Source organism: Bemisia tabaci, chromosome 3 (assembly GCF_918797505.1).
Source record: "Bemisia tabaci chromosome 3, PGI_BMITA_v3".
In the NCBI taxonomy this organism is placed as follows: Eukaryota; Metazoa; Arthropoda; class Insecta; order Hemiptera; family Aleyrodidae; genus Bemisia; species Bemisia tabaci.
Genome location: NC_092795.1, coordinates 1,751,557 through 1,765,561, shown reverse-complemented (window position 1 = coordinate 1,765,561; position 14,005 = coordinate 1,751,557). Strand labels below are relative to the sequence as shown.

General features: G+C 34.5%; 1 protein-coding gene across 1 annotated transcript; it reads left to right on the top strand.

Moving 5' to 3' along the window:
• Nucleotides 1-94: 94 nt before the first annotated feature.
• On the top strand, nucleotides 95-9,482 carry LOC109038558 (histone deacetylase HDAC1). Its single transcript, XM_019053650.2, has 9 exons — nucleotides 95-330; nucleotides 1,335-1,447; nucleotides 2,192-2,309; nucleotides 2,564-2,758; nucleotides 3,650-3,810; nucleotides 4,395-4,596; nucleotides 5,069-5,318; nucleotides 5,976-6,188; nucleotides 7,160-9,482. The coding sequence occupies exons 1-9, from the start codon at nucleotides 285-287 to the stop codon at nucleotides 7,272-7,274; spliced, it is 1,413 nt and encodes a 470-aa protein (XP_018909195.2). The 5' UTR covers nucleotides 95-284; the 3' UTR covers nucleotides 7,275-9,482.
• The last annotated feature ends 4,523 nt before the right edge of the window (nucleotides 9,483-14,005 follow it).

Genomic DNA, 14,005 nt, shown 5'->3' with positions numbered 1-14,005 from the left:
TTATCACATAACGTCATCGATTAGAATTTTAAAGTGAAACGAAAATCGTATTGCGTGTTGCCTATACTCCATTGTAAACAATGACAGTCTATTGGTCTATTTCGGATTTCCTTCTCCTGTTTCTGTTCTGCACCAAAAAACTTTAAATGAATTTTTACCCTAACATTGATAAGAACAATCTATTATCACAGTGATTAAGTATAATTTTCTCGGAAATTCTGTCACTATAGTTCTCAATACTGTAACCAGTGCAAGTGAAGCACTTCAATCAGTTGAATCTCACAATGACTGCCCCTCACAGCAAGAAGCGCGTTTGCTACTACTATGATTGTAAGATTTCTTCTACTTACATATTTAACCACGCGTTCATTCAGCTTTGCAAATCATATATTCACTCACGATCGGAATCAGTTCCCAATCTATAGACAATTATGAGAGCCTCCTATAGTCTTTTTAAGTTTGATAACTTCTCATCAGACAAACCAAAGAAGGGCCGGTGGCGTGCCAAGTTTTCATTTGGCAGATTTTAATCTCGAAAAAGAAGTGGAATCCTCCCAAATTTACAGCTCTCTAACTTCCAAAGCTAAAATCTTGGGGAGATAGCCTCATTAAAATTGCAAGCAACACATGAGGTGGTGGCGGGTTTCAGCCTGCCTTGTGTAATTTTATAGGTGCAACAAAGTTTTCCCTCTAAATACATACTTCTATTGCTCAAGCTTTGAGTATTTGCTGACTGATGATTGATAGTTATTTCACTGCTTGACCTATGCTATAGAGGATTGTAAGTTTGCATGGACTGAAAAGCACATAACCAACATTTTAGCATGCTTGATCTCTGATGAATCCAATACGAGTACGTCATGTGTGAACATCTAACGATATCTCAGCTTGCCGCCTAGAGCTCTTCCTTATTAGACAGGACTTAAATGAGGAGGTTTTTTTTCTTTTCTTTTATTTTTAGGATTTTTCCAACCTCTAGCGAGGTTTTGACTACCTCATGACATGCGAGCAAGTCCCTTATTTATTCATTCATTAATTGATTCATACACACTACCCTGTAGAATTATCAGTGGTTCATATGCCTAGAACAAGGAATTTCAAACATCATATAATTCATTCCCAAGACTAATAATTACTGAACTTACCATTAGCACTCGTCTACAGCACAAAAAATTACGGCCAGGGGGCAGGGCCATCGACTGGCATAAAGTATTGTTTCAGGGTTAAGATGCAGGCATAGTAGGATAATCAAAGGACCCAGGCTGGCTAATACTTAATGCAGTATAAGTTGACGTTTTCTACCTGCTCTTACATTTTAATTTTTTGCTATCCAGGTGATATTGGAAATTACTATTATGGACAAGGCCATCCCATGAAGCCCCATCGCATAAGGATGACCCACAATTTGCTGCTAAATTATGGCCTCTATAGGAAGATGGAAGTCTATGTGAGGAAATTCATTTAAGCTGTTTTTTTTTGTCATGATTCCACCTATGATCAAACAATTTCAGCTGATAATATACATGTGGTTTGATTAAAATATTCATTTTTTCCTCCGATAATCATTACTGCACTTAATCTGTCTTACTCTCCAAAGTCTTACTCTCTGAAGTTTGTTTGTTATTTTTGTACTAAAAAATTTTCCGGACTGGTTTCCTTAATTTCTCAGTTATCAGCCAAGTGGGAGATGGGAATGAGAAAGAACTTGAAAAAACTTGATGAAGTTGAAAAAGTCTTCAACTTCAATTTTCTACATTTTTGTAAAAAAAAAATCTTATAATTTACTTCTTTTATGAATAACAGCTCCTATTCAAGGTTGTAGTTCCCTGAAAGGATAAAGAACCTAAAAAAATCTTAAACAAGTATTTGCTCTTCCAGGTTTCGAAGGAAAATGGCTGATACTAATTTGTAAAAAATTTGGACATCAAGAATAATGTCTTCCTCTGACTTCATCTAGAATTTTCCGCTTTCGTTCTTGTTTCACTCACTTTCTTTTCGAGAGGGAGGTGCAAAGTATGCAACAAAAATTATGCCTGTTATTTAAAATGACTCTATTTCATACATTCACCTCTTCCATTAATAACCTCAATGGTTTTTGAAAAGGCCTGTAAGATTAGCTTCACAGTCTGCTGACTGGCAGTAAAATGGATGGGCAATGCACTATTTTATTTTTTTCTTGTATGTTTTACAGAGACCTCACAAAGCTACTGCTGAAGAAATGACCAAATTTCATAGTGATGAATACATACGGTTTCTGCGTAGTATTCGGCCAGACAACATTTCAGAATACAATAAACAGATGCAGAGATGTAAGTACTCTGACAAAGAGAAATTCAACATACCCTTAGTTAGTGATCAGTTGTATGGATAGTTAATTCGACTACTATAAGTGTTGAGTTTTTTTTTATTTTTAACTTTTCATCAATCTATTTTTACTTCCTTCCTCTTTTATGGAAAGAATAAGTATTTTTTGCTCACTCTGTCCAAAAATCTTCCAGTTAATCAATGAAAACGAACAATTTTTTGCTGTTTTCTAATAAATGTTTCGTCTCTCTGTGAACAGTCAATGTTGGAGAGGACTGCCCTGTCTTTGATGGTTTGTACGAATTTTGTCAATTATCTGCTGGTGGATCAGTTGCTGCAGCGGTGAAATTAAACAAGCAAGCCTCAGAAATATGCATTAACTGGGGTGGAGGTCTCCATCATGCCAAAAAATCAGAAGCATCCGGATTTTGTTATGTCAACGATATCGTTTTAGGTTTGTTTTGAGAGATTACTTTCATAGATCTTTCTCTTTTATCAGGTATATGATAACCTTTTATGACATATCATGCTTTAAATTTAGTTGGCGATAAGAGGAGTGCAGAATGTTCTTTATCATGCTATCATGATTTTGTGGCCGCGTGTATGAGAATTGGGGAAAGGTCTGAAAATTAGAGAAGGCTTTTTTTTTACCCATCTCGATTGGTTTCATAGACAACTTATGTAAAAACGCGAAGGCTGTCTTATGTGCTGGAAGCATTCAAGCGCTCTGCTCTTGGGTAAGGAAATTCTAAGTGTTTTGTGTTATGTAGAGGCGCAATTATAGCAGAACATCAAATTTTGGGGTAAGCCAAGAAATTTTTGCATCCCTGTCAGGAATTCTTTAGTGCCAACAGGATGTTTTAAGTGACAAATTTTAAACCAGTATTGGCTGGACATGTTTTAAGTAGATTAATATAGAATGCTGAGACTCTAATGGTCTTGAAATTAGCCCTCCAAAAAAGTCAAAGTCATGGTTTCATTCGGTGTAAGTGAAGGGGAAAACAGTCATTATTCAAGAAATAAATCAAGTATGCAGTTGCATTGAAATTTATTCTCTATGACAAGAAGGTGCAACAAGTTCCATAGTCCTAATCGTTTTTTTGAGATCACGCTGCAACATTTTCAAGTGACCTTAATTTCCCTAGTCACAAAGGAAGGAGAGAGGAGCAAAGGTAATCACTTTTAAAAATTGCCTCACATCTCAAGATCTGCCCAATGTCCTCCAAATCCATGGATCGCAACGAAGGGTATTTTTTTCATCCCTACAACTGCAGGTCTACAAGTGGTATTCTTTCACTCCCACATGATTTTTTCTTTCACTCAATGAATTATTTCTGTTTTCCAGGTATCTTGGAACTATTAAAATATCACCAAAGAGTTTTATACATAGACATAGATGTGCATCACGGAGACGGTGTTGAGGAAGCATTCTACACTACGGATCGTGTCATGACTGTATCATTCCACAAGTATGGCGAATATTTTCCTGGAACTGGTGATCTCAGGGTGAATATTTTTCCTATGTTCTCAATTACTCAACCATTAATATGTTTGATTTAGCAACTTTTTGTATGGACAGTTGTAGACAAAGAGTCTCTCAATTTTTCAACATCCGTAAGCTTTTGGGTATGTAAATGCAATTAGATTAAAGAAAATTGCTTTGACCTACAGGGTCATTTCATTCATCAAGATGAAAGTGAAGTCCAAGTTAATGAATTGCAACAAATCGATCATTGCTTATGACAATAATGTTCAACTGGGTATCTAGAATAATCATTGGCTCACGAATTATTAATTTTCACAAAGTTTTATGAATTAAAAAATGAACACATCTAGTTTTATTGACGGCAAATCCATCATTACCATCTCTGAAAGCTCTCGGTGACTTCTTTCCCTCATGAGTCAAATATTCTTGAAACATTTCATAGGAAACTATGTGTTGTTTTATTCTCTGAATGATTGTAATCAAGATTTGCCTTCTTCTCATCCCATAATAGTAACTAATAGCTACAAAAGTTCTCGGTGGTAACTCATGCTATGTTAGGTTCATTTGCACATCTGTTTTGATAACAAGTTCTTAATTGCAATAGGATATTGGTGCTGGAAAAGGCAAGTACTATGCTGTTAATATTCCATTACGAGATGGCATGGATGATGAGAGCTATGAATCAATTTTTGTACCGATTATCTCAAAAGTTATGGAAACGTTCCAACCTAGTGCTGTAGTCCTGCAATGCGGCGCTGATTCTTTAACTGGAGATCGGCTTGGTTGTTTCAACTTGACTGTCAAAGGTATGGTGTGCGCCATGAGGAATATATTTTTCTTTGAAATACTCAAAACCATCTCGTATTTTGGACTAAACGGATTGTCATTCTCAGCCTAATTGCAAATTTTCCCTCACTTTGGATCTTAGCAGGAGAAACAAGGAGAAATTTTTCCACAGCTTACCTTGTCTACTGTTTGTTTCCATCACAGTTGTTTCTTGATGTTTTTGCCTCTACTAAACTTTTTCTCTTCAATTTTCCTGTGTATTACTTTTCTTATAAACCTGAATCATTCCCAACAATCAGTTTTTTGAAACGAAAACAAGGTACCTAGATAAGTTGAAAAAAGCTAGGTTGAGTACATTAAAAATGCATTTTTTTTTTATCTTATGTAGTTTTTTAGAAGATACTTAGGGCCTTACAGGTATAATTTTTCTCTGGCTCATCAGATTTACCATTTTCCATTTAAGTTTCAATTATTCCTCCAACTATTTTTCAGGTCATGGAAAGTGTGTAGAGTTTGTGAAGAAGTACAATCTACCATTCATGATGGTTGGTGGTGGAGGTTATACTATTCGTAATGTTTCTCGCTGTTGGACCTATGAAACATCCGTGGCTCTTGGAGTTGAGATCGCTAATGAGCTACCTTACAATGACTATTTTGAATACTTCGGCCCAGATTTTAAACTCCATATTAGCCCTTCCAACATGGCAAATCAGAACACTCAAGAGTATTTAGAAAAAATCAAGTGAGCTCAATTTTTATTGCACCCATTTAATCAAATTTAGATTATTTATTGAAACTTTGGCAGTCCACCAGGCAGTTGCTTTTTAACCACTATTAAAGTAGGACACTCAAAGATTTTTCATCTACCTCTTGAATGCAAATGCATTATTCAATAAGAACTAAACAATTTTTCAGGGAAAAACGAAAAGTAAGAGTGAGGAAGGTATTACTTTGCCTTCTTTCATTGATATAACTTGAAACAACAAGAATCAACACTGAGGTAATCATCGAACCTCTCTCTTTCCAATTGGCGCAAGAGGTTTTCTCGAAAATCAGCTGAAGTGAGGAAAAGAGTATTATCTTCTAATTTCCCGCCAATCTTGAAAATCAGAAAAATGTAAATCTCCCTCAAAAAAAGCATACCTTCACAGTTTGAAGATTAACAATAGAATTCATTTTACTTTTCTACTCTCGCTTCTCAAATTTGTGGACAAGTAGCTTATTTCAATTTCAATAGTGAGAGTGAATTTAGATAGTCAAGACTGAAAAGAAATTATTAAGTACCCAGATTTGAGTTCAAATTCGTTAATCTTAAGACACCAAACTTTAACATGTCTGCTTTGAAATGTAGCTTGATGATACTAATTATGTCGGGCTTTTATCGGATGTTTTCTTATAGGACACGCTTGTTTGAAAATCTACGGATGTTACCCCATGCTCCTGGAGTTCAAGTCCAAGCGATCCCAGAGGATGCCATCAAGGACGAGAATGATGACGAGGACAAAGTCGATCCGAATGAAAGGAAGCCACAGCGAGATCAAGATAAACGCATCTCCCACGAAAACGAATTCAGCGACAGCGATGATGAAAGTGGAAACAGGAAAGATCAGAGGTAGGTTTAAATTAATGGGTAAACATATTTTCTGCCATTTTGTGTGCATGGATTCTACATTGATGGCTAAGGAACAATGCTGCCTATCCGCAAACTGACGATTTTTCAGCATGAAGAAAAGACTTCGCCATTTTTGTAATTTTGAAGTTTGATTTATTTATAATTGATGTATTTAAGTACAATACAGGAACAGAGCTCAAAGACCACACAAAAGAGAAAAAAAGGGAGGAAAATTAACTGTAAGTCCGATGTTAGTTCTGAAGTTTTTTTTATACTTTTATTACAGTGCTTCCACATGGAATCGGAAAAAATCAAAACATCAGGTTGCGAATTTATATTGTAGAATGCGGCAAAGGTGCTAAATTATTTTCGCCAAAATCCTCAGCCAAGCGGTATTGTTCTTTAGCCTTTAATATGCTATCTCATCAGGTTAAGAAATCACACAAAGTGAATGGCAAAATATGACCGCTTTAACCACTGTTTCTGGAGATTACCGCTATTCTTGTGCTAGCTCTTGCATATAGTGAATTGGTAGCAAGTTTCAATTATTTATTTTCCTTTATTGATTGATTTATTTTTTTCTCAAATTTTTTACACCCTCAATTTCATTATTAACTATGCTTCCTAGGCTCTCCACTGTCCAACTACGGGTACGTTTCATTCAGTGAACAGTCTAAAAAATGTTCATCTTCCCGACAACACATTGATTTATTAATTGCTCACCTTTTTTTACTATTTGATTTATATTTTTCCCTCTCTTTCTATCATTCTTTTTTTTAAATTTTGTAAATGCCGGTTGATCATTAATTTATCAAATCTGTTGTTGCCTTAACTTCACTTCAAGCTTTGCCCCTCATTTGCCACTCTAATAGACCACCTAGTCGCAAATTACAAGATTTTCTTTATATTTTAACACCCTTTGAATTGATTAGTTTCTTGACACTGACAATGTTTCTCTGTTTTTCTTTCAGGTCATATAAAAATGGATCCACGCCGTCCAGTAAAAAACCACGTTTAGAACAAGCAAAGGGAGATGCTGGTGGCAAAATCGAAGAAGGAATCAAAACTGAAGGCAAGAATCCTTAAATGTGGTAGCACAACTCGGTCTTCTGTGGGATGTTCAGAAACTTTCTGTGTCCGGTTGAGCTGTTTTTGTTCATTAAAAAACCATAGCATGATGGGGAAACTCTGACGTTAGTTTGTTTTGCTTAGCCAAGAACTGAAGAATTGGCTCTCTTTTTTTCTCCTCAAATTTTTCGAATTACTCATTTGAATCTTGACACGTTCCTTTTTCTATTCATTGCATTCTTTGTTTAACATGTTTTGTTTTAAATAGAACCATGAGGATATTTTACACTGGTGTAATCTTAGTTTATAAGAGATATTCTCATCGGCCATCGGAAAAACTGAACTGCCGAAAATAAATTCAAACGAATAATGTAAATAACTCGTTGGGTTCAAGTTTTCAATTTTTTACCTTTTTTACAGCCTATTTTATCTGGTCAATCATCGAGTCCTTTATCAGTCTTGAGATAACGTTAATAACCTTTGAAAATTGATCAATGCAACGTAACAGAATGTGGCTCTTGGCGTCGAGCATCATTATCTTGCGCATGATGATTGTCACTTCATTAATTTTCTGTCGTATTGTTTTATACTATATCCATAAGCCTGTGTACACTATCAAAATACTCGATCAAAATGTCAAGGTCAAGTGCTGTTATGGTCCAAGTCATCGAATGAGCTAATCACAACACCTGACCTAATATTTTGATGGCTAGCTTTGATAGTGTGACTCAAGCAATAGAGTTGTAATGAAGGGAGTATGTTCGATTACATAATATTCACCAACCTATACACTAGTCTCTACAACTTATTCATCAGCCCAAGGCTGTTGAATAAATTCTGGTTATTTTGTTATCGTTCTTTTACATAAAAAAAAATGAACCGATTCTGTTAATTGTTAGGTTGTAAAGTAAGCAAATGCTGAAGTTTTTTCTTACGCTTATTTGATGTAATTTTGATCTCCTGATATGGAAGTAACATAATTTTCTTAATTTTGTATCTCTTAACTTAAGTAACTTAGAATCGGTGTTCTGTCACCGATGACTTTGTGGAAGACGCATATTTTTTGCTATAGCAATTTGTAACTCTGCCTGGCAGTGTATAACATTCCTATCTCACTTGAGTGTTGCCAAATATCAGTAGGTGAAGTCAATTTTTCTGCAAAAACCTTACACAATCTGTCAATGCTGTTGTAAAACTGAGCCTGCAGTGAGAATAGAGCATTTCAGGATTTTTGAGAAAATTGTTTCGGTATCATGAACTTTACTTCTATCCACTCCTCACATATTTTAAAAAGGTACATTTGTGTCATTTGTTTGCAATTTGTAGCAACTGTCTTGCAAAACAAGATGTGTCTGAACAGCGTTTTAGTTATTTTTAATTTTGTTGCGTGTTATTTGCCTCCTCCAAACCTCCAATTGCATCGAACATTCAGAACTTAAGGGTTAATAATATGCTGATGAAAACTATGCACTGTTTATTCAGAAAATTTAGAGAAGAATCACTTGTATGTAGATGAAATGCAAAATTAATGTTTACTCGCAACAATTTGTATGTTCTTTCGGAAATCAAGTAATGTTACTTTGTATCCACAGCTGTTTTTTGACAACAAATTATTTTTGCTACAAATGGACGCAGCTGCAACTCTTTGGAGTCTTGTTCCTCGCTTTTCTTTGTATTTTGTTTAATTTATTCTTTTGAGCTGAAATGAAGTTTGCGCGAGGAGCTTGTAACAATTAAATTTGTAAAAATGTCTAGTGGAGACAAAGCCACGGAAAGTTTTCGTCCTTTTTTAGAGAGTGTTTTTGTATCCAATGATGAGTTGGTAAAATCTGTGATTCACCCCTGTAACATTTCTTGTGTTCTTGGAAAAAAAGTTTCCAGGGCAGATTTAACTAGGAAATCTACAAATGTTGTTTGCTCATTTTTCAAAGCAACAATTTTCCCTCTCGAATTCCTTGTATATTGTAAATATTTAGGCCAACTTTGCTGAAGGATATAAAGGAGGGTGGAGGCCTCCAATTAAGTTTCTTTTACGTTTCCTGGCCTTGAGATTTTATACCCTCTTATCAATAAGAATTCTTTCAATCGTCGTCTGTGTTTACTACCTTTGAATCTTAATTTTTAAAGACTAGTCTGCAATGTTTCAATGTGTGTCTTCATTGTACATTTTGTGTATTGCATATTTCTCTCATCTTTTAAAGATTAAATTTTGTATTGATTTTCATACATGATAGCGGTTTCTTTCTCGTACCTTACTACATCAACAGTACGACAGGTAACAAACTACACCGCCTAACTGACAAATCTGGCAAAAATGAGTTAGCGACTTTCCCGCATTCTACAGTGTAAAATATGCAAGCTGATGATATTAATTTTTTTCCAATTCTGTAGGAGAGCGCTTCAATGACGCTGTAATGTATGAAAAAAATTGCAAATCTAACCTTAAAATTACAAAAATGGCAAAGGTTTCTCAACGTCGTGCAAAATCGTCAGTTTGCAGATAGGCGGTATTGTACGTTAACCATCAACATGAATTCATTGGAACCCTCTACTTTTCTTACACTTTCTGTGAGGCTAAATGCAATTCTCTGCGTTCAGCTTTTTTAAAGGATTAATAAGTGGAACAAATTCATTGTAAAAGAACCAACTTTTCTCAATGGGAAATTTTTTGAATAATAATACATAATATACTCATAATTCTCTCAGCTATTGAAGTTGGAACCGTACTTCCAATAAAAAAGGAGGAAAAACAGGAATTTCATAATACAAAGATTGTGATTTTTTGTGAATTAGGAGAGGTCATGGAATTTTGGAACTGTACCAAACTTGCAAGTTTGGTGGCTTAAAGCATTTGATACTGAAAAGAGAACACTCAAGAATTTTATGTCAAATAAATATATTGAGGCACAATATTGACAAAACAAAAATCTAAAAAGTAAAAATTATGTTACACTAAAAACACAAAATCGGTCTTTAGTAATACTAAAGAATACCAACTGTTAGTGAGGGAAATTTCTAGTGTCTACTGTAAAAGAAACATACTCGACTCAGACTCGATAAAAAAATCGGCAATCTCAGCCAAAACAAGTACAAAACCCTTGATGACTCATGACTTTACAAGGTTCTAGGGTAAAAATCAATGAAACTACCTTCCTAATCTCCATAAATTTTCTTCTTCCGTTTTAGTGGGGCATAATGCTGGAATAGTGTGTGTTTTGTTTGCGGATGGCCTGCAGCCAGTGATTAAAAAAATTGTTGGAAGTAAGAATGGTATATAAAGCTACCAAAAAAACAAAAACAATTTTTTGAATAGTAATGTAATTACTTTTACAGAGGTAAAAAGGTGGTTGAAAAGTAGAGTTCTTTTATCCAAAGATACATATTTCATAATCAGTAGAAGAAAAATACCGTTGCTTCAGTTGTCTGCACATTTTGAGGACAGAACTCAACTCCTGCCTGGGTACTTTTATAGGTAGAGAACCAGTCACTTCAACTAGAAAGGAGCAATTGCAGCGCCTTCCAAAGCTTCCTCTCGCAGCTCTTGAGGCTGTGAGTTATGAATATATAAAAAAAAAGTCTACTTAAATCCCAAGAAAAGATTAAAATGAATAGTCCGAAAGGTACACTGATGAGTAATCAAACTCAAAAAATGCCCCAGGACTGCATCAGTCAATTCGGTAAATTTTAAATGATTGATCGGAAGAAAGTAATCTTTCATGTTGACCTGAAACATTACTTTTTTATATTAACCTCGAAAGGAAGGCTTGATTTTCAACGACCCATCAATGAGAGAGCAGCTAGTAACTTACGATCTCAAAGTTTTCAAAACCAAGTTGGTCAAGAACTTTAATTTGGTAATTACTTTTTCTACATTGAATTTTGAAAAAAAAAGAAAAAAGGTGTTTCAGTTTTCGTCGATTTTAAGATAGCTGTTGAATATTTTTAAGGGGTATTGAATCAAAGTCAGTATTAAATTATCCGGGGAAAAAAGTTTGCATTCAGTGAAACAACTGAGAAAGTTTGAGCATGAGCAACATGGTACGATGAAAATGGAAAATTTGAAAGAAAGAAAGAAAAAAAAACCAATGATTTTGAGATCTTGTTTTTTAGGATGATATTTGTGAGGAAATTTTATAAATTTTGGGAGACACCAAAATTACTCTGAAGAGACTAAAATCAACTTCGGACAGGGTTGCTGGTCACTAGGAAGGCCTAGAAATAAAATGCCTTGGTAAGTCAGGACTTTCAAAAATAATGCAAAAAATACAAGGTTTCCCCAAAAATGATGCAGGGTCAAGGAACTCATCAATGAATTAGGTTCATTCCCTACCTTTTTCTAGCAGTGTCTTTAAATTACACATCACTGTCAACATTTTTTGTCATAAAGATTTCGTCCCTTTGAAATCAGAACTTTAAAATTGAAACTTTGAAAAAATTAGTATGAAAAAGCAAGCATGAGGTGAAAACATTGAAAAATTGCTTTGCGCATACTTTGTTCCTAAAACAAATTGAATTAATGTTAATGCTCCATGTAATCAACTCCTAGTTGAAAAAAACTTGCCTGGAAACTTCATTAGAACTTGCTTGGTAACAAAACTAGATTATTTTTTTTCATTTTTTTTTTTTACAAAAAAAAAAAGATACTGATCAAAACTTAGAACAAAAATTCACTAAATAGCTATTTACAGCGTATTTTAAATTACATAAAAGAGTTTTACTTAGATTATTACAAAATTAGTATGGAGACATCAGGTAACTTAAATTTAGCTCTCTTAACACAACACTTTAATATGAATGATGGCATTTTACACATTATAAACATATGGTTGTGAAGGACCCATTCCTGCAGTCGGTCTTTTTCACCTAAATTATAAATAAAAAAAAGAGAACTCCTGTTGAATGCAGTCAACATCTCTGTTTTTTTGTTAGATTTAAAGTGACTTAAAACTTGTTTTCTAATATCGCTGCACAAGTTTAAAATTGTTTAACATTTTTGCAACTAGTTCAATAATTTACAGCATATATCCTCTCAACACTCTTTCTGTCACGACTAGCTTAGCAGAAAAAAAATATCAAGTTCAGGCTCGACCAGGGCTAAAAAATAAATAGTCATTATTGTTCCTACGCGAACATAATTAAGAAGCAAAATACCCATGACTGCGATTGAAATCGAAGACCAGCTTTGGCGACAATGCGATGTTCTTTCCTTCAAAAGTGTTTAATAAGAAAACTAATCGACAAAGTTTCCTGAAATCTGCTGTGGTAAAAAATTCTCTGAAAATTTCAAGCAATGTTGCGTTTTGGTTCATCATTAGGCCTTGTCTCCACGGGACGTTTTCATAGGATTTGTCCCAAGTTCGAATCTCAGGAAGGAAACTTCTGGGATTTTTCCCAGTTACCGTCTCCACGGGACGGGGCTCATACGGTCCTGCGACTAGTTAGCGCGGGAAGATAAATTAGTTAAAGTCGATTATTTAACCGGGATTAAAATAATAATTGCACTCAATTGACAATTAGACACATTATTTTAACTAAAAAAACATTAACAATGGAGTAATAAATAAAATATCGCACAATTCGTTTTCGTTTCTTCTTCCTCTCCCCGTAAGTCCTAGGGGTAAAGGACCATACTTGGTACCGGGAAAAATATTGATTAACTCAATATTTTTCCCAACTTCGTAAGTGGGATTTTTCCCTGGGACAAATCCCGTGAAACGGCCCGTGGAGACAAGGCCTTGGGGGAAAAGATTGCTGATTGATTACTAGGTACTAATTTGTACGAAATTTTTCCCCTTGAAGGGAAAGTGAAAGAGGTGAAAATTTTGTAGAGTGAAAAGAGATCTTAAATGGGGAAAAAGGCAAAAAAAGACAGATGCTAAACAAATACCCCGAGAACTATGGCTTGTCACAAGGTCTACAAGAGAAATTATTCTTCCTTCAATGGAGCTAACAAAACAATAAGAAAAAAATAAAGAATACTGTAATTACAAGGAACATTTAGGACACACCATTTTTGTTTCTGAAATTGCTCATTGACCCAATTATACAATCAGTTTAAAAGAAACACAGCGAGTTTCACCAAATTTCAATGTTATGAACAAAGTCTTGTGACTTGTTTTTTCATTCAAAATACTTTTTCTACAATTCAACTTTTTCACGAGAAAATCTACGACTAGTTGAATTCAAAACCATTCCAGTCTGGCTTTTTTCTTTTAAATGTGAATTATTGCCTTTCTGTTAAACTCAATCCAGATTATTTTTTGGCAACTAAAGATGACAAAATTCACAGATAGAGCAAACATTGAATTTGGTTTAATAAAGGGGCAAAAAAAATATATTAATAATAAAATAAAAAATAAAAAAAAGAATAAAATAAAGTTCTGTAAATTTTTTTTTATTTATTTGGAAGTTTTGTTCATTGAAGGTAAAAATACAGCTACTGTACTTTTAAATCTATCATCCATTTTCAAATTAAGTAGCTGCAAGTTGTTTGTGACAACTTTGAAATAAAGCGAATTGATTGTGAAACAGTGAGTGCTGAAAATTAGGAACAAATGTATCTAAAACAAACAGCCAAAAGGATGAAGAAATCCAAGATTTAAGTGGTCGTGGGAGCTCATAACAATTTTAGTCCAAGTCCAGGATCTATTTAACCAACATGAAGATTATGGAGGAGCCACCTTTTCGCTCGATCACATTGCCAGGATCTTCAACAAGTATCGTTAATTCCAATTTTTTGTCAAAGCCAT